Source organism: Papio anubis, chromosome 2, assembly GCF_008728515.1.
Source record: "Papio anubis isolate 15944 chromosome 2, Panubis1.0, whole genome shotgun sequence".
NCBI lineage: Eukaryota > Metazoa > Chordata > Mammalia > Primates > Cercopithecidae > Papio > Papio anubis.
In genome coordinates this window covers 87,742,100-87,765,518 of record NC_044977.1, presented here as the reverse complement: position 1 = coordinate 87,765,518, position 23,419 = coordinate 87,742,100, and the positions used below count along the sequence as shown (strand labels likewise).

At 53.0% G+C, this 23,419-nt stretch overlaps 1 protein-coding gene across 1 annotated transcript; it reads left to right on the top strand.

Moving 5' to 3' along the window:
* Nucleotides 1-6,727: 6,727 nt before the first annotated feature.
* ITIH1 (inter-alpha-trypsin inhibitor heavy chain 1) lies at nt 6,728-21,247 on the top strand. The gene is made up of 22 exons (XM_003894302.4): nt 6,728-6,868; nt 7,129-7,149; nt 7,479-7,645; nt 8,080-8,184; nt 8,569-8,731; nt 9,401-9,514; nt 11,048-11,173; nt 11,259-11,375; nt 12,076-12,244; nt 12,333-12,458; nt 13,411-13,592; nt 14,169-14,354; nt 15,422-15,561; nt 16,059-16,213; nt 16,301-16,315; nt 16,702-16,722; nt 17,096-17,176; nt 17,380-17,493; nt 18,807-19,008; nt 19,930-20,102; nt 20,699-20,810; nt 20,960-21,247. The coding sequence occupies exons 1-22, from the start codon at nt 6,752-6,754 to the stop codon at nt 21,087-21,089; spliced, it is 2,736 nt and encodes a 911-aa protein (XP_003894351.1). The 5' UTR covers nt 6,728-6,751; the 3' UTR covers nt 21,090-21,247.
* Nucleotides 21,248-23,419: the final 2,172 nt, after the last annotated feature.

Here is a 23,419-nt window from a genome sequence, read left to right as displayed (position 1 = left end):
CCCCTTTAAAATGTCTGCCCAAGAAAGCTCAGGGGTGCCAAAAGAATTCACCATTTGTTCCAGCCAATGCCTCCCTTTTCTAGACCGCTTCCTTTTTTTTTTTTTTTTTTTTTTTTTTTAGACAGCGTCTGGCCCTGTCACCCAGGTTGGAGTGCAGTGGTGCAATGGTGCTCACTGCTGCTTAGACCTCCTGGGCTCAAGCCATCCTCCCAACTACAGGCACACACCTCCATGCCTGGCTAATTCTATTTTATTTTTTTCAGAGACAGGGTCTCACTAAGTTCCCCAGACTGGTCTTGAACTCCCGGGCTCAAGCAGTTCGCCCACAATGGCCTCCCAAAATGCCAATAATAGTGCCATTGTGCCTGGCGTCTTTCCTTTTTATGGCCAAATAATATTCCATTGTATATATATATACACCACAATTTGTTTATCCATTCATGCAGTCATGGACACGGATAGCTTCCATCTTTTAACTATTGTGAATAATTCTGCTATAAACATGGGTGTACTAATATCTGTTTGAATCCCTGCTTTCTTTTTAATTCATTTGGGTATACACTCAGAAGTGAAATTGCTGGATCATATGCTAATTCTAGTTTAATGTACTGAGAAACCACCACACCATTTTCCACAGCAAGCTAAACCGTTTTACATTCCCATCAGCAATCCACAAGGGTTCAAATTTCTCCTCATCCTTGATCTATATCTTGATAGGAGATTTGGGTGTATGGATTTGTCAAAATTATCTAATGCTAAATTTAATATTTGCACATTTTCCCTCAAAGCAAATTTCATCTTCACTAGAAAACCAAACAAAAAGAACCATAAATAAAGATTGAACTCTAGTTAATGATATTATTAAAGATAAACAGGCCGGGCGTGGTGGCTCATGCCTGTAATCCCAGCACTTTGGGAGGTCAAGGTAGGCGGATCACGAGGTCAGGAGATCAAGACCATCCTAGTTAACACAGTGAAACCCCATCTCTACTAAAAATACAAAAAATTAGCCGGGCGTGGTGCTGCACACCTGTAGTCCCAGCTACTCAGAAGGCTGAGGCAGGAGAATGGCGTGAACCCAGGAGGCGGAGCTTGCAGTGAGCCGAGATCACGCCACTGCACTCCAGCCTGGGCGACAGAGCGAGACGTAAACAAAGCCAAGCATTAAAACGGTGAAAATAGATTTTATTCAGTAACTACTGGCGGTAGGGGAAAGAGCTGAACTCCATTCTATTTGTGCAGAGGTGATTGGGCATTCCAAAGGAAGAATAAGGGAGTAGGCAGGGGAGCAAGCAGGGGCTCACTTAGAGTCTGGGAAGTGAAAAATTAAAAGGATTGGTTAGCGTAAATGTGATTAGGCCAACTGTGTCTGCTAGCTGGCAATCAGGGAAGTCAGGATTCTATTCTCCCACATAGACTGGGAGACATGAGCCCTACCTTTCTGATGATTACATTTCAAAGGAATGGATTTCAGGTCCTTGAGAAAGACATTCCTAGGATGTAGGAAATACATGGGTATATATCTCAGAGGGACAGAAGAAGGATTTGTAATTGTAAGCTTTTTAAAGTTAGTGCTCTAGAGGCGGCACACTATGACTCACACCTAATCCCAGCACTTTGGGAGGCCAAGGTGGGAGGATCACTTGAAACCAGTCTAAGCAACACAGTGAGACCCCCTTCTGTACAAAAAATTATAAAAATTAGCTGGGTGTGGTGGTGCATGCCTGTAGTCCCAGCTACCTGGGAGGCTGAGGTGGGAGAATCAGTTGAGCCCCAGAGGTTGAGGCTGCAGTGAGCCATGATCCTGGCACTACACTCCAGCCTGAGTGACGGAGTGAGACTCTGTCTCAAAATAAATAAATTTTTAAAAAGGAAGGATGTTCTGACGTGCTACAACATGGATGACCCTTGAGGACATTATGCTAAATAAAATAAGGCAGTCACAAGAGGACAAAAGTATGATTTCACTTATGTAAGGTACCTGTAGTAGTCAAAATCACAGATTCAGAAAGTAGAATGGTGGTTGCCAGTGGTTGGGGAGAGGAGGGAGTTGGTGGGTAGTGTTTAATGGGTGCAGAGTTTTAGCTGGGGAAAATGAAAAAGTCCTGGAGATGGATGGTGGTGATGGCTGCACAACATGAGTGTACTGAAGCCACTGAACTGTATTCTTAAATATGGTTAAATAATAAATATTATGTTCTGTATATTTTACCACAATAAAAAAATTGTGGCGCACTGCTCCTGTAATCCCAGCTACTCAGGAGGCTGAGGCATGAGAATCACGTGAACCTGGGAGGCGGAGATTGCATTGAGCCAAGATCGTGTCACTGCACTCCAGCCTGGGCAACAGAGCGAGACTCCTTCTCAAAAAAAAAAAAAAAAATTATATTGTGTGTGTGTGTGTATGTGTGTGTGTATATATATATATATATTTCATTCTACAGACAAGGGTCTACTAGCCTGGCCCTGGAGGACAACTATGAACAAGACAGACAAGGGCCTGTCCCTGTGGGGCTTACAGTCGAAGGGGGAGACGGCCATGCATACTAACAAGCTGCCCTTGCCAACTGAGGTCAGTACTGTGCAGAAAAGCCGCCTGGTCCAGCCTGGCCATCCAGGAGAGGTTGCCCCAAGCAAGCACCGCATGAGTGGAAGTTTAAAGAAAAACTTTTTCAGGCAGAGGAGCAACATGTGCTAAGACCCAATGGACTCATTTTGTGACTTTACCTCCACACCTCAGTGTGAACTCCCTGAGGACTGGGCCAGGCCTGTCTGCTTCAACACCCTAAACCCAGCAGGTGTAAATGAAGGAATTGTGGGTTGCTGAACGAATGAGTGGAGAAACACCTGCCTACCTGGATCTAAAAGAAGTCTCTGCAGTTGAAGCTGAGAGACTCAGAGGGGCCATGGGCTAGGTGACATAGAGGGGTCAGCAGGGGCCATACCACTCAGGATAGGGTGTGTGAGACAGGGGAAGTCCTGCAGCAGACTGACCTTTCTAAATGGTGACTCTGGCTGCTGCCTGGAGCAGAGTGGAAGAAGGAGATCAGCCGTCTAAATGAGGGATGAGGGCGGCTTGAACTGGGTGGTGACTGGGGATGGGGAGAGAAGTTAATGGATTAGAGGGATATTCAGAGGTTGGGAGGTGGGGTAGGTGGTCAAGGAGAGTGAGGAACCCAAGATGCCACCCAGCCTTCTGGCTTGGATGCCCAGCTGGATAACGATGGCCTTCACTGGAGTGGACAACGGGGGGAAGACCTGGCTTAGTAGCGGGCTGTGGGGAGGAGGAGACAAAGGTCAGGAGTTCAATTTGGACATACCAGATGGAGGGGCTCTGGGCAAATCAAGCAGACAGTTGGCTGTGCGGGGGTGGAACTCAGAGCAGGTCTGGGCCCATGTGCTGTCCCGCTGGCACCAGCAACACAGTTACCCTCCCCATTCTCAATCAGCAGCAACCATAGCTGCTTTCTGTCCACCCTGGCCCCCATCTCCCACATGCATAGGGTAGGCCAATTTCTCCTCTTCCTCTGTACCATGAGGATAATATTAACAATAATATCTGTCTCTTGGGGGGAGTTGTGAGCAGTAAATGAATTCGGACACAAATGATGCTGAGAAGCATGACAGGCACAGGTCATAATTAGCTTTCCCCATCTCCTGTCCACCCTCCCCCTGTGCAAACATGCTTCTAGCACTTTACATGGACCAGGCTTGGTGCTAGCCATCTCTCAACAGCCCAGTCTTGAACTCATCACACCCTGGCTCAAAATATCTTAAGTATCTCCCACCCAAAAGGCTAATCACTTTCAGACCTCTGCGCCAGCTGGTCCCAACCCCCTTCCCAGCCACCTTCCCCACCCTCTTCATCAGCTCCTGCTCCCATCCCAGACACCTCCACATTCCCACAGCATACATCCCACCTGCCCATCTGCTTTTCTCTCCCTCCCTTCCCACCTTCCCCTTCCCAAGCACTGCTCTTTTTTCCAGGCATCTCATCCAGGAACCTTCTCCTAATCCCTGCGGGAGATGAGCCTCTGCCCCTCCAAATTTCTACCTCTTCAGCTTCTCATCACTCGTTGGAATTCAGTCGGCTCCCTTTGACTTGTCTGATTCCCTTTTCCCCTGACATCAGCTCACTGAACACAGCAGGACACCCAAGTTTCTGTATGGTGGCGTCCCAGTGCCTAGCATTGTGCCCAACACACTGCAGGGCTCGGTTGATACTGGCACAGGAAATAAGCAGAACTTCAAATGTACAGTGTCATGTCGATCCAGCTTCTCTCCCACAAAGACCAGAAGACAGGCCAGAAGGTGACCCTGGCCTAAGGACAATAAACTCTTCCCAGAAGCTGCTCTGTGAGACAAAGTCCAGGACAAGCAAACAGAGATCAGTGAGGGCTCTGGGCCCCCTCCTTTTCTCAGGGTCACAGCAGCCAGCACATCCCAGCCCAGGTCACAAACTGGATTGGCCAGGGGCCCTATCTGCCCAGTATGCTGTGGCTTTTGGGGAACAGGGTGGGTTTGGCCATAAAAAATAAGAAACTGCAGGTGCAAGATGGGTCTCTGGGAACTCCTATCTCTAGGATCTTCAAGTCTGCTTCTCTGTCATTACATGATGGGCTTGGGCTTCAGAGCCTGAGACACCTGGTTTGAATCCCTGTTCTGTTGCTTGGTATGGGACCAGTGTCCCAGAAATGTTGTGAGGATAAAATTACACAATAAGGGGTTTAGAGAAATGCATGACACAAATGAGTCCTCTATTATGAAAACATGTCATTCATCTTCAGCTCCCCTTTATCTGCCAGGCCTCCCTGCCCAGGTGCAAGAACAAGGAAGCTCACTTCTGTTCTTTCTAGATCTGGGTAAGAACCTCCAGAGAGATGAAACAACTGGCCTAAAGCATGGATCTCCCATCACGCCTCACCCCGACCGTCCAGACTGTCTCTGACAGAGCTAATACCAGGTTAGCACTGTGAGAATCACCAGCATGGCTGGATGTCACACACTTTCTAAGCCACCGTGTCTGCCTCCCTGGCCAAAGCATGACTGAAAAGCGTGTTGATGCTGAAAGAATTTTGAAATAGTCTGGGCAACAAAGTGAGACCCTGTTTCTTTCTTTTCTTTCTTCTTTCTTTCTTTCTTTCTTTCTTTATCTTTCTTTCTTTCTCTTTTCTTTCTTTCTTTCTTTTTTTCTTTCTTTCTTTCTTTTTTCTTTCTTTCTTTCTTCTTTCTTTCTTCTTTCTTTCTCTCTCTCTCTTTTTCTTTTCTTTCTTTCTTTTTGGAGGCAGTCTCACTCTGTTGCCCAGGCTAGAGTGCGGTGGCACAATCTCGCCTCATTGCAACCACCACTTCCCAGGCTCAAGCTATTCTCCTGCCTCAGCCTCCCGAGTAGCTGGAACCACAGATGCGTGCCACCATGCCTGGCTAATTTTTGTATTGTTGGTAGAGATGGGGTTTCACCATGTTGCCCAGGCTGGGCTGGTACTCCTGGCCTTAAGTGATCTGCCTGCCTCAGCCTCCCAAAGTGCTGATATTACAGGCGTGAGCCACCTCACCCGACTGAAACCCTGCTTCAGGAGAAAATAAAAATGATCAGCTGGGTGTGGTGCCACATTCCTGTGGTTCCAGTTACTCAGAAGGCTGAGGTGGGTAGATCAGTTGAGTCTGGGAGGTCGAGGCTGCAGTGAGCCAAGATCGCACCACTGCACTCCAGCCTCTGCGACAGAGGGAGACCCTGTGTTTTAAAAAAAAGGCCAGGTGCGGTGGCTCAAGCCTGTAATCCTACCACTTTGAGAGGCCGAGACGGGTGGATCACAAGGTCAGGAGATAGAGACCATCCTGGCTAACACAGTGAAACCCCGTCTCTACTAAAAAATACAAAAAACTAGCCGGGCGAGGTGGCGGGCGCCTGTAGTCCCAGCTACTTGGGAGACTGAGGCAGGAGAATGGCATAAACCCGGGAGGCAGAGCTTGCAGTGAGCGGAGATCCAGCCTCTGCACTCCAGCCTGGGCGACAGAGCGAGACTCCATCTCAAAAAAAAAAAAGGAATTTTGAAAGGAAAGCCTGGCTGGGCGCAGTAGCTCACTCCTGTAATCCCAGCACTTTGGGAGGCTGAGATGGGCAGATCACCTGAGGTTCAGGAGTTCGAGACCAGCCTGGCCAATGTGGTGAAACCCTGTCTCTACTAAAAATACAAAAATTAGCTGGGCATGGTGGTGCGCACCTGTAATCCCAGATACTTGGGAGGCTGAGGCAGGAGAATCACTTGAACCCAGGAGGCGAAGGTTGCAGTGAGCCGAGATCCTGCCATTGCACTCTAGCACTCAAGACCAAAACTCCATCTCAAAAAAAAAAGTAAAGCCTAATGAAGTTTAGAAATCCATTTTTAACTGTTGCTTCTTGTGACGTGTCACCGTGTCACTGGTGCTGCCCTGTGCCAGCCCGAGGAAGAGATGAGCCATCCGGGGGTCCTCAGAGTTCACATAGGCTAAGTGCAGTTCTACACAGAGGGACACGGTCTGGAGCCCCATCAGGAGTTTACACTGCCCAGAGCTGGTAACCCCACCCCACGCAAAAAGCTTCCACTGCCAAATTTTGATTCCTCAAATTGTGTTAGGTTGGTGCAAAAGTCATTGCAGTTTTTGTCATTAATATTTGCCTGCACCTTGTCTAATGTTTAATCCATGTTTATCCAGCACTGTATTGATTACTGGTCTGAGTGAGGTGACAGGGCAGCGGGAGCCTTAGAGCATGGATGGTGCCATGGGGCTTCGGGGACTGCTGTTGTGCGTGTACCTGGTGTCTCTCCTCGTCCTGCAGGCCATGCCTGCCCTGGGCTCAGCTACAGGCAGGTCCAAGAGCAGCGAGGTATGTGGCTAAACCCACAGGGCAGAAATAGGCAGCTGAACCTGGATGAGGCCCCGGGCGGGACACAAGACCCCCACTCCAAGGGCCAGGGCCACCCCACCACCTCCACCACTTTTGAGTGGAGAGGTGACCTCCCAGCAGCACCAAGGAGGTGAGGCTAAGGGGCAGAGGACACAGGCTACATTCCACTCCTACCCCTGAACTGAGGCTGCAGTCTCCTGAGTTTTCCTCTCACACTTGACCCTGATTTTGTTTTGCAGAAGCGACAGGCTGTGGACACCGTGAGTAAGAGTCCTGGCAAAGGGGTCTGTGACGGAGCCCTTTTTACACGCTTGCTTTTCCCAACCCCTCAGGGGTGGACCCCTCTGTCAGGGCCATAGGCAAGGGGTACTCTCCAGGGTCCTAGAAATGGGGACTTGTTCCCATCTCACCTCATGCTCCACAGCACAGTCTCAGCCAGAGAGCAGGGGTCTTCCTGGGAGGTCTGATCTGTTCTTCCGGCATCTGGGCACCATGCACTGGAGCTGAGTGCCAAGCCCCCATACCACAGGAAGTACCTCACCAACAGAGGCTCTGTCTCGGTCCACAGCTCCTTCATGTCTCACTTTAGGCTGTCGATGGCGTGTTCATCCGGAGTTTGAAAGTCAACTGCAAAGTCACCTCTCGCTTTGCCCACTATGTTGTCACCAGCCAAGTGGTCAACACTGCCAATGAAGCCAGGGAAGTGGCCTTCGACGTGGAAATCCCCAAGACAGCCTTCATCAGTGACTTTGCCATGTGCGTGCCTGCCCAACTCCCGTGCCCTCTCCCAGGGATGCCGCTTACTAGTCCCAGCCTAAGAACAAGGACCGGAGTGGCCAGATAGCGCAGAGCATCTCCTCATTCTAGAAGGGCCACAGACCAGCCCTGGCTCTGAGAGGAGGAAGAAGCCCTTTAGATCTGTGTTTGGCTCCCATCTTGGAGGCAAACTGGGGCCCATACAGCATGTTTCAGGCTAGAACCCAAGGAGCCAAGGTCAGCGTCTGAGGCTTCTTGCTGGCCTCTGACCTGGGTTGCTCACCTCATTGCCCATGGACCCCTGAGTTCCACCATGGGCAGTGGAAGGCCAGTCAGGAGGTGTCCTTATCCAAGGGCTCACATGGACAGGCCCTCTCAGGACCTGTATGGTCAGGAGGCTCATCTTTCCTGAGGGTGTCCTCCCCTCTCTGCAGTACGGCAGATGGAAACGCATTTATTGGAGACATAAAGGACAAGGTGACTGCATGGAAGCAGTACCGGAAAGCAGCTATCTCAGGAGAGAATGCCGGCCTTGTCAGGTGAGTTCTGGGCCCTGCTGGTCTCATCTCTAGGGTTGCCCTCCCCAGCCAGGACAGAGCTGACAGCTGCAAGGTGGCTTTGGTGGAGAACAGCCCAGGATGATGGAAGGGTGAGCAAACAGCTCAAACCCAGATGCCAGCACAGTGCACTGAACAGGCTGCTGTGCAGTTGCCCTTTTCCCAGATCTGCCACTGGGAGAAGTGGGCCCCCCATCTTGGGCCCTGACCCTGACCAGCCAGCTGACACTTTTGTGAGGTCCAAGGAAACCTGGGAGCAGCACTCATCTAAGAGAAATAAATTCTGAGGGCCACATGTTAAGTGACAAGGACTCACATGTCATTTACCCTCTGTCTGTCTGCTGTTGCCTGTGGTGGCACATCCAGGGCCTCGGGGAGAACTATGGAGCAATTCACCATCCACCTCACCGTCAATCCCCAGAGCAAGGTCACGTTTCAGCTGACCTATGAGGAAGTGCTGAAGAGAAAGCTTAAGCAGTATGAAATTGTCATCAAAGTCAAGCCTAAGCAGCTGGTGCATCATTTTGAGGTAGATCACAGGTCCCAGGGCAGGGCTCCTGCCCCTCTCTCTGTCATCATGGCTCCCAACACTGGTTGAGCACCCACCATGTGTCACCCAGGCCTGAGAACACAGGGACAGGGATTAACTCCTCAGGGTGAGCTCTGATGCGCTCTTCTTGGGCAGGGAACTCCCTGAACTCTCTAACTTCCTCTTTATCTCTGAGTTTCGGTTTGCTCATCTGCTAAATGGGGGATTACTGTGGGTCCCAGGACCGCCACAGGGATCACAAGAAGTACTGAATGTCCAGGTAATTTTGTAAACCAGAGGCGCAGCCTGAGGGCCTGGAATTATTGCTGGCACCTAAGTAGTGGATAAGTTGAGGGATGCAGGCATGTACACCTTCATTTGGTCAGTATCTTTGGAGAGCCTACTGAATACCAGGCCCTGTGATCAGGGCTGGGTGGGTGCTGCACACAGTAGGTGGCCAGGACACATGTTGGCTCTTGGCTGAGACTTGGTGAGTAGGAGTCCTGGTAGAGAATTTGCTTCGGTGTGGTGTGAGCCCATAATCCCAGCTACGAGGGAGGCTGAGGCAGGAGGATGGCTTGAGCCCAGGAGTTTGAGGCCAGCCTGGGCAACAAAGCAAGATCCCATCTTAAAAAAAAAAAAAAAAAAGAATTTGCTTCAATGGTGCAGATCGATGTGGACATCTTCGAGCCCCAGGGGATCAGCAAGCTGGATGCCCAGGCCTCTTTCCTGCCCAAGGAACTGGCAGCCCAAACTATCAAGAAGTCCTTCTCAGGAAAAAAGGTACATGGGATGGCAAAGGGGTGGTGGTGGGCCATTTGGGGACTTCTCAGCCTGCCCACCCCTTATGGAATGTCCAGCCTTAGCCGAGAAACCAGGCAGGGGCTGTGGTCTGCCCTCAGGATGAGAGAGGCTGGTGTCATGTGATTGGTGCCTAGGAGAACTCAGCAATCCTGGTTCTCAGGGCAATTTAGCAAAATCCTGCATGCTGAGGTGGGGAAGGAGCCAGCTCCAGCTCCACCACACACTGGCTGTATGGTCCAGGGTGAGTCGCTGGCTTGCTTGGGCCTCAGTGCCCTCTTTGCCTGCCTCACGCCCATGGGAGAGCATTCGGGGAAACATCCAGCACATAAGTAAACCTCATATGCTGGTGTGGTTAGGACTCCAAGCTTCAGGTTTCTTGGAAACATAAGTTTGGAAAGACCTTTGGCCTACCGAACGACTTGTCGCTTGCCACCATTTGCAGGAATCCCAGAAGCCCCGGCTCGCCCCCACCCCAGGTTCCTGGAGGAGTGTGTTGTATGGATGGGCAGTGCCCTGCTTCCTGACTTGCCCCTAACCCGAGCCGGGAACAAACCCTTTAGTTCCCACTTATGTAGAGCCTGCACCACAGTTCATTTAAAAGAAATGCTTCTTACAGTTTAGAGAGGCTTCCTTTTAAACAAAATATGACACCTCAGAGTGTTAGCAAACATGCTTGCTTTCTGTGGGGGAACAAAGGGATGGGTTCTTCTCTTCCCAAGAATTTTTCAAGGTCCTATTTTATCTTCCTTCCTTTCTCTCCTCTTCTTCCACCTCCTCCTCCTCCTCTCCTCCTCCTCCTCTTCTTTTTCTTCTTCTTCTTCGCTGCTGCTGTTTCTCTTCTTCTTCTTCTTCTTCTTCTTCTTCTTCTTGTAGTCTTCTTCTTCACTACTGCTTCTCTTCTTCCTCTTCTTCTTCTTCTCTGCTGCTGCTTCTTCCTTTTGCTTCTGCTTCTTTTTGATGAGCTTAGCTTACTTTTATAACAAACAAAAATTTCTTTATAGAAAAATGTATGAAGTCCAGGAATATAGAAAGTATTGAAAAAACCATCACTAGCTTCCCCAAGCACATCACCAACTCCAACCAGACCTCAGCTTCCATCCTGGACCCTTCCTTCCAGTCTCTGTTCTTTGTCAACCTGGGCAGCTTTTATTTCCCAGCACAGTATTGTAGTGTTGACAGATGAGTTGACAGATGTCAACAGTTTGAGTTGACAGATGTCTCCCATGCTATCACATTACTGTTATTTTGTTCTTATTTATATACCCAAAGTGATGATGTCCATTGTAGAAAACCCCAATGATTCAGAAGAGTATAAGCAAGGGAATGGGTCAGCTCTCCCACCACCTACAGGTGTGTGCTCTCAACAGCTAAGTGAGTGAGTGGCCCACCAAACTCGTTTCTGTGCCCGTGCAAACACACACACACACACACACCCCTTCTTATGTTGTCTTTGCAAACATCCTGTTTGTGGTTACACAAACCAGTAATGGCTCAGACTCTTGACGGTTCCAGGGTCACGTGCTGTTCCGTCCCACTGTGAGCCAGCAGCAGTCCTGCCCCACATGCTCTACATCCTTACTGAACGGGCATTTCAAGGTGACCTATGATGTCAGTCGAGACAAGATCTGTGACCTCCTGGTAAGCCCTGAGCTTCTGGCTGAGCACCTAGAGGATGGGCAAGGGGTGCTGTGAGAGTGGCCTCACTTGTTCTCCTCTATTTCAGGTGGCCAATAACCACTTTGCCCACTTCTTCGCCCCCCAAAACCTGACAAACATGAACAAGAATGTGGTTTTTGTGATTGACATCAGTGGCTCCATGAGAGGCCAGAAAGTGAAGCAGGTAGGCTGCAGCTTGAAACAGCGCACCCAGCAGAAGCTTCCGCAGCCCCTTTGCTCACCGCATGCCAGTTTTGCTGCCAGAGTCTGGTTTGGGATTTATCCTCCTGGTCAGAGGCAGGGTGATTTAACAGGAAATCCCAGTGGTTAGCATCTCCAGAATCAGCATCACTTCCTCACTGTGCAGTCGTGAGAAAGTGCATTCACCTCTCCTCAATGGTGAAAAATGGGACTGACAATGGTGTCCACAGGGTCATGGAGTTACCCCCTGGGGAAGTGCTTAGAAGAGGAAACCTGTGCACTACAAGTGCTGGGGGTAATTATGGTGGTCCATGGGGAGGCATCTTATAGCAGGGAATAGCTCTCCACCCACAGGGTTTGGAGTGCTCTCTCCATGGTGCAGTAGACATGGCTGGACAAGGAGTATTCTAGAAGCACAACCCCTGGGGTCCTTTCTCTTTATCCTGCCCCTCCAGAACTCCTGATCATTTCTTTCCCCATCCTGGGTTCCTTTGCCTTCTCCACCCCCCTCATCCACCCCAAGGCCCGGCAGGATGCTCCTGTCTCGGGGTCACCTGGTTGTCCTATCTCCTCCTGCTTGTCCACTCTGTGGATCTCTGAAACGGGTATTGGAGTTGATGGAAGGTGCTGTCCTGGGACAACCCTGGGGCCCTGTGCGTCTACTGACTGTTCTGTCCTTGCAGACCAAGGAGGCACTCCTTAAAATTCTGGGGGACATGCAGCCAGGGGACTACTTTGATCTGGTTCTTTTTGGGTCTCGAGTGCAATCATGGAAGGGCTCACTGGTGCAAGCATCTGAGGCCAACCTACAAGCGGCTAAAGACTTTGTGCGGCGCTTTTCCCTGGATGAGGGTAAGGGTGGGGGTCTCAGGCCACCTTGATGTCACCTCTGTCCCTTCAGAATGAGGGCATACACTGGTCTGCTTTCTCTTCTTTGCAGCCACAAACCTGAATGGAGGTTTGCTCCAGGGAATTGAGATCTTGAACCAAGTTCAGGAAAGCCTCCCAGAACTCAGCAACCATGCCTCAATTCTCATCATGTTGACAGACGGCGATCCCACAGAGGGTAAGCACCTTGGGGGCTGCCTTGGGAGGTGGTGATCTTGTCACCTGAGACATGCAAGCTGAAGTTGGAAACCCAACCATTGGAGATGCCTTCAGGGGGTAGAAAGGCTCAGAGCAAAGTCAAGCACTTGTCTAAAAACACAATTCAGACCACAAAGTCTGTGGGAGCTCCATGGTGTACTTCTGTTCTGTGAGTTGAGAAATTGGAGATGTTTCTAAATGACACAGGTCTGTACGAGTCCCTGGAGGATGGGCAGGATTCCACGCTTCTGTTTACGGTTTAATGAACTATTTATTTATTGCCTACTGTGTGCTAAGCTTGGGGCTAGGGACTGAAATACCAAGGGAACAAGACATATCTCTGCCCTCAAAGAGCCCAGGACCTACTCGGGGAGGGAGATCCAGGAGTAGATACTGAGGGCCCTGAAAGAACAGGGTGCTTGGGGCTGTGGAACCATAGACAAGGGACACCTGACCCTGGGGGATGTCTGGGAGGGCCTCCTGGAGGAGGTGACTCCTGAGCTCAGTCTAGAAAGAGGAGAGAGTGTCAGGAAGGAATCCTAGGCAGAAGGGGCAGCTTAAGTCATAAAAGGGGTGTGTGCACTGGCATAGCCTGCCCGGGAACTGTGGGCCTGTGCAGAACGGGGTGAAACAAGGGTGGGAAGGTCAGCAGGGTCTCGCAGGCCGTGGCAAAGGAGCCATGGCAGGGTTTCGAGAAGAATCAGACCTGCTGCTGATGGACCTACCTAGATGGGCGGGGCCTGTGAGGAGCTGTTGGTAGCTGCTGCAGTCTCCCAGGAGAGCAAGGAGGAGGTGCTGTCTCAGGACGCCCGGGAGACTGGAGATGCTCTGAGATGGAAGCCTTGAGCCCCAGGGAGTGTTCCCCAGAGCCCCCTCATGCCCCACATGCCTGTGGGCCAGCATCCCATCACTACCCAGGTGTGTGGCTGCAGGGGTGACCGACCGTTCCCAAATCCTCAAGAACGTCCGCAACGCCATCCGGGGCAGGTTCCCGCTCTACAACCTGGGTTTCGGCCACAATGTGGACTTTAACTTTCTGGAGGTCATGTCCATGGAGAACAACGGACGGGCCCAGAGAATCTACGAGGACCGTGATGCCACCCAGCAGCTGCAGGTCTCCCCTCACAACCCCCTGTACCTCCAATGGCATGCCATAGGGAGCCCAGCCCTGGTGGCCATTTGCCCATCAGCCTAGATGAGCAGATAAAGCTCTGGCATAGAGTTCAAATCAGCTGCATGGGCCAGGCGTGGTGGCTCAAGCCTGTAATCCCAGCACTTTGGGAGGCCGAGGTGGGTGGATCAGGAGTTCGAGACCAGCCTGGCCAACATGGTGAAACCCCGTCTCTACTAAAAATACAAAAATTAGCCGAGTGTGTTGGTGCGTGCCTGTAATCTCAGCTACTTGAGAGGCTGAGGCAGGAGAATCAGTTGAGCCCAGGAGGTGGAGGTTGCAATGAGCTGAGATTATGCCACTGCACGCCAGCCTGGGCAACACAGTGAGACTCTGTCTCAAAAAAAAAAAAAAAAAAAAAAAAAAATCAGCAGCATGACCTCGAGCCAGCTACTTGACCTCTCGGACCCTCAGATTTCTTCTCTAACTTGGGAATTCCCAACACTCCACTTTGTGGGCAGGGTTCCCATCAGGGGCCCAGGATGCTCAGCTCTAAGGCAGCAACCTCTATCCCTGCAGGGTTTCTACAGCCAGGTAGCCAAACCCCTGCTGGTGGATGTGGATTTGCAGTACCCCCAGGATGCTGTCTTGGCCCTGACCCAGAACCGCCATAAACAGTACTACGAAGGCTCAGAGATTGTGGTGGCCGGGCGCATTGCTGACAACAAACAGAGCAGCTTCAAGGCGGATGTGCGGGCCCATGGGGTAAATGGTGGGCCATGGAGGGTGGAGAGGCCAGGCAGCACCCTAGAGGCTCCAAACCCACACTGTTCCCCATTCCTGCCAACCCCCAGAGGCCTCTCTTTCCCCAGAGTAGTGCCCTCACCCCCATCATGCCACATACACCCCAGGCCTGAACATCCCTCCACACAGGCATCCTGGGGGCTGGATTGGCTGGAATGGGGCCAATATGGCCTTGATCCGTTGCAGTCCCTTGGCCCCCAGTGACCAAATGTTATTTTTCGCATCATTCATCCCAAGGTGCAAAAGAACAAGAAACCAACCTCTCCCTTCTCATTTGATAACCATTTCCTGAACACCTACTGTGTGCCGGGTTTTGTGCCATGGTGCAGTGCATGTGTGTATGTGCACCTGTGTGTGGTGGGGACAGGCATGTGAGACCTGGACCCTGCCCTCCAGAACACAGACAATGCCCTACAGTGTGGTCGAAGGTTCAGAAACTCAGGCTTTGAGTAAGGAGAGTTGAGCTGGACCCTGGTGCCACCCCGACCAGCTGGGCATCCTTGGGCAAGGGGTCCAGTTCTCTAGGCCTCAGTTTCCTTTTCTGTACCATACTGCACCAGAGCATTGTGTGGAGCAAATGGAATAATCCATATAATACCCGTAGGCAGCAGCTGGTGCATAGGATGCCCTTGGGAAGTGGTGCCACAGTTAATGTAGCTGGATGGAGGAGGCACATTTGTGTGCCGTGGCAAGTTGAATGGTGCAGCCTGCCTAGAACTTGGTGGGCATTTGGAGTGGGTCATAGTGGAAACAGCTGGGTGCTTATTGGCCTCCCCCAGAGAAACTCCACAAGGCAGGGCCTAGTTCTCCCATTCCATGGGATCCCTAGGATCCGGGCCAAGCCTGGCTCGCAGAGGGTGCTTGGCAAGAATGAATGAATAGGATGAGGTGAACAGGCTCAGGAAAGCAGGTGATGCTGAGGACGAAGCTGCAGAGACCAGTTGAAATGGGCCCCTCAGAGCCCTGAGCACTAGCCAGGGGCCATGCTCATCATGGTGCACTGCCCCTCTCTGTACCTCAACTCTCAGGAGGGACAAGAATTCAGTACAACCTGCCTAGTGGATGAGGAGGAGATGAAGAAACTGCTCCGAGAGCGTGGCCACATGCTGGAGAACCACGTCGAGCGCCTCTGGGCCTACCTCACCATCCAGGAGCTGCTGGCCAAGCGGTAGGGCCCCTGCAGCTGCCCCAGGTGGGCACTGCCGACCCAGAGTCCCCTCACCCTTTGCAGGTGAGCAGAGGAGGGGTGGTTCTCGGGCAGGTAGGTCAGATTTACTTTCTTCTTCTGCTTGGCTCACTGAGTTAATATCAACCAGTCAGTCAACAGTCCGGGTGGGCCCACCAGGGCACAAGGCAGCCTGCTATTTACCCTCAGTCAGCACAGGGAGGCTCAGGGAGGTTAGACCTCTTGACCCGGATCTCACAGCTGTTCACTTCTCTGCATATCTCTGAGGCATACCCCTCAACCCCACCAAATCTCCAAGTGATCTCTGTAAGAAATCATTAAACCTGGAGGCCCCTGAAGACGTAGCTACTACACAGGATACCATGGGGGCTTAATACATATGTGTCGAATGAATGAATGAATGATTGAGTGAATGGATAGGTGAAAGGATGAGGGCCGTGCAAGTCAGGGCTTGGAGCCAGCCTCTGTCTTGAATGCAGGATGAAGGTGGACGGGGAGGAGAGGGCCAACCTGTCATCCCAGGCCCTGCGGATGTCGCTGGACTATGGGTTTGTGACCCCGCTGACCTCCATGAGCATCAGGGGCATGGCGGATCAGGACGGCCTGAAGCCCATCATCGACAAGCCCTCAGAGGGTATAGGCTGCAGGGGGCTGCAGAGGGGGAGGCCGTGGGCCAAAAACCTCTGGGGCTTTAATTCTTTTCTCTTTCCCTCCCTTCCAGATTCTCCACCTTTGGGTGAGTTTTAAATTGCATTAGTTTCAGCTCTGGGCTTCGGTGGCTGGGCAGGTGGCAGGTGCTTTGGCCCCAGGCACGCGGCTCCCTATCCTTCTTCCCCGACTCCACTTCTTCCCGTTCTTCCGTCCCCTGAGCCACCCTTCTCCACATCACCGCGAACTCCCTGCTACGCTTTGTGAGCTTTTGTGCAGGCTGAACCCCCAGCAGCCTCCACCGGTCCCCTCTTGGTATGAGCGTATGTCTGTGAGAAGGCAGGACCCCAGGGGAGGGCTGAGACCCCTAGAGGAAGGGCTAGGTCCAGGCCTGTTGTGAACAGAGCTGCATGCCTTTCGTGTGGGGCGCCGTGGGTGACACTGCCTTCAATAATATGTCTTTGTCTTCTACAGAGATGCTGGGACCCAGGAGGAGTAAGTGGCAGCCATCCTGGCGATTCACATCTCTCCACCTCCTTGATTATTACCCAGTTGGCTTTCTTCCTCCGTTCTAGCTGTCTTCACTGCCTGTCACTGGGAATCCTTAGGACAGACCCTGGAACAGCCTGGCCTCCCCAACCTGAGGTCCCTGTGGGAGGAGACAGAGAGGGGGCCAGTTAAACATGCCAGGCCAAGCTTCTGTTCCCATGTCCCGAGAGCCAATCAAGGGCATGTGATGTTGAGTGGACATCCCTGCTTGGTGGCCTCAGGCTAACCCCACCAATGACGAAAGAGTCATCAGAGGGATCAGCAGCTCCAGGGAAGGCCTGGCTGCCCCGCTTCTAAATGCCACTCCCCTTCCCATCAGCGTTCGTGCTGTCAGCCTTGCAGCCTTCTCCTACTCGTCCCAGCTCCAATACCCAGTGGCTGCCAGACCGAGTGACCGGCGGTGAGTCCTTGGAAGGGTCTGAGGGACACACTTGTTTGGGACCCACCCTGCCTGGCGCTCTCTCTCTCTCTCTCTCTCTCTCTCTCTCTCTCTCTCTCTGTCTGTCTCTCTCTCTTTCTGGGACCTGCCTAGCTGAACCCCAGCCCCTGGCCAGCCCCATCTGCCCGATGTCCAATCTAACGAATTCCATGCTGTGCCCCCAGTGGACACGGACCCTCACTTCATCATCCACGTGCCCCAGAAAGAAGACGCCCTGTGCTTCAACATCAACGAGGAGCCTGGTGTGATCCTGAGCCTGGTACAGGACCCCAACACAGGTATGGCGGGCATCACGCCTCTGCCAGACAGGGCCAGGGCTCCTCTGCCCTCAACATTCAGCCACAAACAGGACTGTGGCCAAGGCCTCCATTGCCCTCTGCCTGGGCACCATCTACCTGGCTGGGCTGTGCCTGCTGCCTTCCCACCCCATCCTCCTGGCTGCATCTGCACAGGGCCAGCTTCATGGGCATGTGACTGGGGTAGGCACACGGGGACTTTTTTTTTTTTTTGAGACAGTCTTGCTCTGTCACCCAGGCTGGAGTACAGTGGTGTGATCTCTGCTTACTGCAACCTCTGCCTCCTGGGTTCAAGTGATTCTCTTGCCTCAGCCTCCTGAGTAGCTGGGACTACAGGGGCATGCCACCATGACTGGCTTATTTTTGTATGTTTAGTAGCGATGGGGTTTCACCATGTTGACCTGGCTGGTCTCAAACTCCTGACCTCAGGTGATCTGTCCACCTCAGCCTCCCAAAGTGCTGGGATTACAGGTGTGAGCCACCGTGCCTGGCCAGTTTAATGTTCTTCCGTTGCCGCCTTGAAACTCTTAACACTTTTTAAACAAGGGGCCCTTCCTTTTTATTTCATACTAGGTCCTGCAAATATGTCAAGGTCCTGCCCCACCTTCCCCACGAAGCACGGCTGAGCAGAGCCTCCAAGTGCCTCTCTCCCAGCAGTGCCTTGGTGATGGGGAATGGCTCCCTCTCCTTATCTCAGCCCTGCTCCCTCCCATCCCCCTACCTCCCTGGTCACTCAGCCCATCTGCAAGTGTTTGTTGTGCACCAGCGAGGGGCTGGGAATGCAGTGGGAGCCAAGATAGTCCCTGCTTTCATAGAGTTTAGGGAAGGGGAAGACAAACAGGTGAACACATTTGAGATGATCATTTCAGAGCATGAGACGTGCTGGGTTGGCAGAGTGAGAGTAGGGAAGGGGCTCTGTGGCTGCCCAGGTCAGTGGAGACCTCTGTGAAGAGGTCCCACAATGCATTTCCAGCATGATGGGAGCCTGTCCCTGTGTTAGGGGCTGGGGCCACAGAGAAGGAGCAGGCTGGGTCCTGTCCTCAGGGAGGCAAGACCTCCGTTAAGACCCAGAACCAAGAGCTGAGTATGGGATATTTGGCATGGCAGGAGGGGTGGAGAGGAAGCAGAGGTGGTGCTGTGTGTAGGACCAGACCTGGAGACCCCGAGGCAGGAGACTCTCAAAGACGGAGTGGCACAGGCAGAGCGTAGGGGCCTCTTAGGAAGGAGGCACGATCCTGCTGAGCAAAGGCAGGCAGGCCCCTTCCCAACCTGGATGCCCTCTTGCTCCACTGCAGGCTTCTCAGTGAACGGGCAGCTAATTGGCAACAAGGCCAGGAGCCCTGGGCAGCATGACGGCACGTATTTCGGGCGGCTGGGAATCGCAAACCCTGCCACGGCCTTTCAGTTGGAAGTGACTCCTCAGAACATTACGCTGAACCCCGGCTCTGGTGGGCCTGTGTTTTCCTGGAGGGACCAGGCTATGCTGCGGCAGGATGGGTAATCTGCCAGGGCCTGGGCAAGAAGTAGGGGGAGGTGTGGCCTGGGCCCAGGATGCTGCTGTCTGAGTCTGCAGGGCCCTCGTCCCTGAGCCATGTCTGTGGGTGACGCCCATGTGGCCTCTACAGACATGTCAGTCTCCATGGGCCCCCCAGTCCTCCATTTCCCTTGGTTCCTGGATATGTCCTCTGGGTCCAGACATATCCAGTCCTCTGGGCTGTATGGCATCTGTGTTCCCACCGCATCTTAGCTCTGAATGCCATCCACGTCTCCACCAAACAAAGCCAGCTCATCCTCCCAGGCCCAGCAAAGAGGCCACCTCTTCCCCTCAGCCCTCCTGCTCTCTTCCTCTGTTGAACTCCAGATTTCTCTGGGCTTCTCATTTGGCATCTGTCTTAGTCTGCGTTGTCTCATGATTTTTCCTTCCTTTACTCATTCATTCATTCAGCAAACTCTGCTGAGCACCAGGGCAATGCTGGTAGCAACGCTGGTAGCAGAGTTATAGGAAGAGGTGGGGAGAGTCTGCTGTGGAAGTCACAGGTGATGAGTAGGAGTCAGAGAACACGGACTCTGATATTAGACAGCCTGAAGTCCAAGTCCTGGCTCCTCTGCTTACCAGCGGTGCCACCTTGGTCAAGTTACTTAACCTTTCTGAGCCTTAGACTTCACAGGCTCAGAGTGAGAACTGAATGATGCAGTTTGCATAGAGGACTTAGCACAGGGCCTGGCACATTGCAAGGGCCCTATGCACAATAGCAACATGTGGAAGGGGTGTGGAACACGTAACAGCCGGCTATCTGGGGATGAAGGCCATGGGGTGGGAGCATGGTCATAAGGGTTGGGTCCCAGATGACAAGGGCAGCCGAATGGAGAGGGATGCAGTGCAGCCACGCTTGCCCTCACGGCCACCTGGCTCTGCAGGGTGGTGGTGACCATCAACAAGAAGAGGAACCTGGTGGTGTCTGTGGACGACGGCGGCACCTTTGAGGTTGTTCTGCACCGAGTGTGGAAGGGGAGTTCCGTCCACCAGGACTTCCTGGGCTTCTATGTGCTGGACAGTCATCGGATGTCAGCCCGGACGCATGGGCTGCTGGGTACGGCTGGCCAGGCTGGCAGGGCTGTGGGGCAGGGTGTTGAAGCCAGAGGACGTGTGGGACCTGGGGCCACCGGTCAGCTCTATAGCTGGGCACCAGGACAGGCCCACCTCCAGTGTGTCCTCAAAGGTGCAGAGCCGTCTGAGGGGCTGTCTTGGTGAGGCTGTGAGCAAACACACAGTGAAACAAACGCTTAAGTGAGCCTGGGAGCAAGTGAAGGGCAGAGGTCTGATCGCAAAAAGAAAGGCCCAGAGGGTTCCCAGGGACCTTGTGGGTAGGGTGGGTCACTGACCACACTGCTCCTGTGTAGCCTTTCTATAGACACTGCTCTCTATGGGCACCTGCCCCTCAAACCTCTCTCCCCAGACAGATCCTGTTTTAAAAGACAGGAGGTAGGACCACCTAGAAATGTATCTACTTCTCTACGGCAAGTGAACCAAAGGTAGCTTTTCGTACTGGGACTTTTAGCAGAAACAGTCAAGCCTTGGAAAAAAAGTGGTTAAGCAAAGCTCTAAGCCGGCAGTGGGCACCTGCTGAGTGTAGAGCAGGAGCAAGTCCCCGAGACAGTAACCACCGTCTCCAATGTGCCTTTCTAGGGCAATTTTTCCACCCCATTGGTTTTGAAGTGTCTGACATCCGCCCAGGCTCCGACCCCACAAAGCCAGATGCCACGATGGTGGTGAAGAACCGCCGGCTCACGGTCACCAGGTGGGTGAGCCTGCCTGCCAAGCACGTCTGCCCTCGGCCACTTTGCAGTTCTTCCGGGTCTTCCTCCAGGTGTCACATGGGTGGGCTTCCTGGGGAGGTGCTGCCCTACTGGTCCAACAGGTGACCCCAGCTGACTTGTCTCTGCACAGGGGTTTGCAAAAGGACTACAGCAAGGACCCGCGGCATGGGGCCAAGGTGTCCTGCTGGTTCATTCACAACAATGGGGCTGGACTCATCGATGGTGCCTACACTGACTATATCATCTCCGACATCTTCTGAGCCCTCTGGCCAGCATGCCTGTCCTCCCCTGGGGCCAAGGCAGAGGAGGAGGACGACATCCTGACCTGCTGCTGAGGCTGCACCTCATTAACTAAGCTGGTTCCTTGTGTCAAAGCACCTCATGACTTCCATTAAAGAGAGACTATGTCCACCTTGAACTGGCTGATTTTGGGGAGGGAGGATGGCAGGGAGGCAGCCCAAGATGCTGCCCCTCAGATGGACTTAGGGGTTACAGCAGATCCAGGGACAGGAGAAGCAGGTCAGAGGCTGGGAAGAAAGCTCGCACCATTTCCCTGCCGAGGGTTTGTAATGTCTGACAGCCAGGCTGGTATTTTCCAAAGGCAGAGACAGTCCCTGCCCAGAAGCTGTGATTTCAGGGGGCCAGGAGTGCACGCTACCATCTCCTCACGTAAATGCCTGGAATTACCCCGTCAGGGCCCCTCCCTTGGCTTGGCCTTGGGGCCCAGTCAAAACGCAACGTCGCGGGTGCAGGGAGGTGAGCCACACTTTAGAGAGCTCTGAGTGTGAATGCGAACAGGCCTCCACTACTGCTTCCCAGAGGCTTTCTGCTCTTTCTCTGCTAGTTTCTGTCCGGTTTCCACTACAAATGAGGCTCTCAAGGGACCAGATAGAACAAAGACTGGTTTTGAGGGCCTGGATCAATAACACCAATGCTGAGCTCAAAGGCTGCCCCAGGCCTGGGAACACAGAGCCCCTAGCAGCAGGCTGTGGGGAGGCCAGCCCACCTTCCCAGGTATCCTGGGGTTCTCCAGGAAGAGCTGTGAGCTGCCAGCTGTCAGGGTCACGCTTGGCAAGGCCTGCCCAATGGGGGCCTCATCTCCCTCTCCTGTAGAATGGAAAGGGGGTGAACCCAAAGATCTCTTAGATTCCGTCTAATTCTAAACTCTGCATGACAACTCTGGTTCCTCCAAGTCCCCAGCCATCCCTTGAGGCTGTTTGAGCAGCACCAGAATCCCTATTTCGAGTTGTCCCTCTCCCCAAACTAACTCCAGGCACTTGGGGATGGGGCAGTGGTCCAGATGACAGAGGACAGGAGAAGCTCTGCAAGTGGCTGCTGGTCTGTGAGGAGGAGCCATTGGGCAACAGCGCCGGCCACCCAGTGCCAGCAGCCACGGGACTGAAAACGTCCCAGGAACCAGGAAATGAGGCCATGGCAGCTCTGCGGGGTCTTCTCTCCACACCCAGGCACCAGCACCTGCTGGGTTTGGCCTCCATCAGACCTAAGCTTGGTGCCTGCTGCCAGTGAGGTTGGTGTAAGGGTTCAGGAGGCCTGAGGGAAACAGGCACCGCCCCACCAGACACCAAGCACAGGCAGCATCTGCCACTTGGCCATCATTTCACGGGCTTGGAAACTCTTTTTTTTTTGAGACGGGGGTCTCATCATGTCACCCAGGCGGGAGCACAGTGGCACGAACACAGCGCTCACTGCAGCCTCTAACGCCTGGGCCCAGGTGATCCTCCAGCCTCAGCCTCCCAAAGAGCTGGGATTACAGGCAAGAGCCATAGTGTCCGGCTGATTTGGCAACTCTCTGTCATTGCTCTGTGGCTTCTGCCTCTTCCAGCCATTAGACCATACCCTCCTCAGGGCTTCCGCTGCCCCGCGGCATCTGCCTTCTGCCTTCTGCCTTCTCAGTTCCTCTGCTCCCAACAACTCTCTCTGCACATATCCCAGTCAGCACTACAGCTTTCAGCTGAGGCCGCTGCACACCCCATAAGTTAGTTGTCCTGGACCCAGCCATCCTTGTCTACTCCATGCAGTAGTAGGCTGCCCAGTGGGAGGGTCACAGGGTCAGCTTAGCTCAGAGAAGCCATGGCTATGGTGGGCGTGCAACAGCTGCCCTGAAGGGGCTAGGCTGGCAGGGTCCTGGGATGGCTCAGGAGGTCCCAGCCCCCACTGAGACCAGGTCCTGCCTCTAAAGTTCCTGTTGTTGTGGAAGCTGGAGCCCAGCCTCACTACAGACTTTTAGGGCAATGACTCCCCAAAAGGCTGAGGGCAGCCAAGTCCCTGGCTGGGTCCTGGAAGCACAGAGGGAAACATGACATGGTTCAGCTCCCAGGAGCTCTGGGTGCAGAGGGGGCAGGCAGATCTGAGCACACCGACCTCAACATAAGGTCATGACAAAGCAGGCCCTCAGGGGACTTGGGGCTTGGAGCAGGGATGTCCCATAGTCCTCTAGGGGATGGCGGGGGAAGGGTCCTGGAGGGGAGGCACTGGGGCTGGCAGGGAGATGAAAGATGTGATATATGCAGAAGGGGAGGGTGTGCTGGTGCAAGAGAGTAAACTCAGAAAAGCAAGCTGGGGTCAGATC

Coding starts and splice junctions, on each gene's coding strand:
- ITIH1 (XM_003894302.4), top strand. CDS start 6,752: ATGGATGGTGCCATGGGGCTTCGGGGACTGCTGTTGTGCGTGTACCTG. Junction 11,174..11,258: donor ACAAGATCTGTGACCTCCTG/GTAAGCCCTGAG, acceptor CCTCTATTTCAG/GTGGCCAATAACCACTTTGC. Junction 15,562..16,058: donor CAGGAGCTGCTGGCCAAGCG/GTAGGGCCCCTG, acceptor TCTTGAATGCAG/GATGAAGGTGGACGGGGAGG.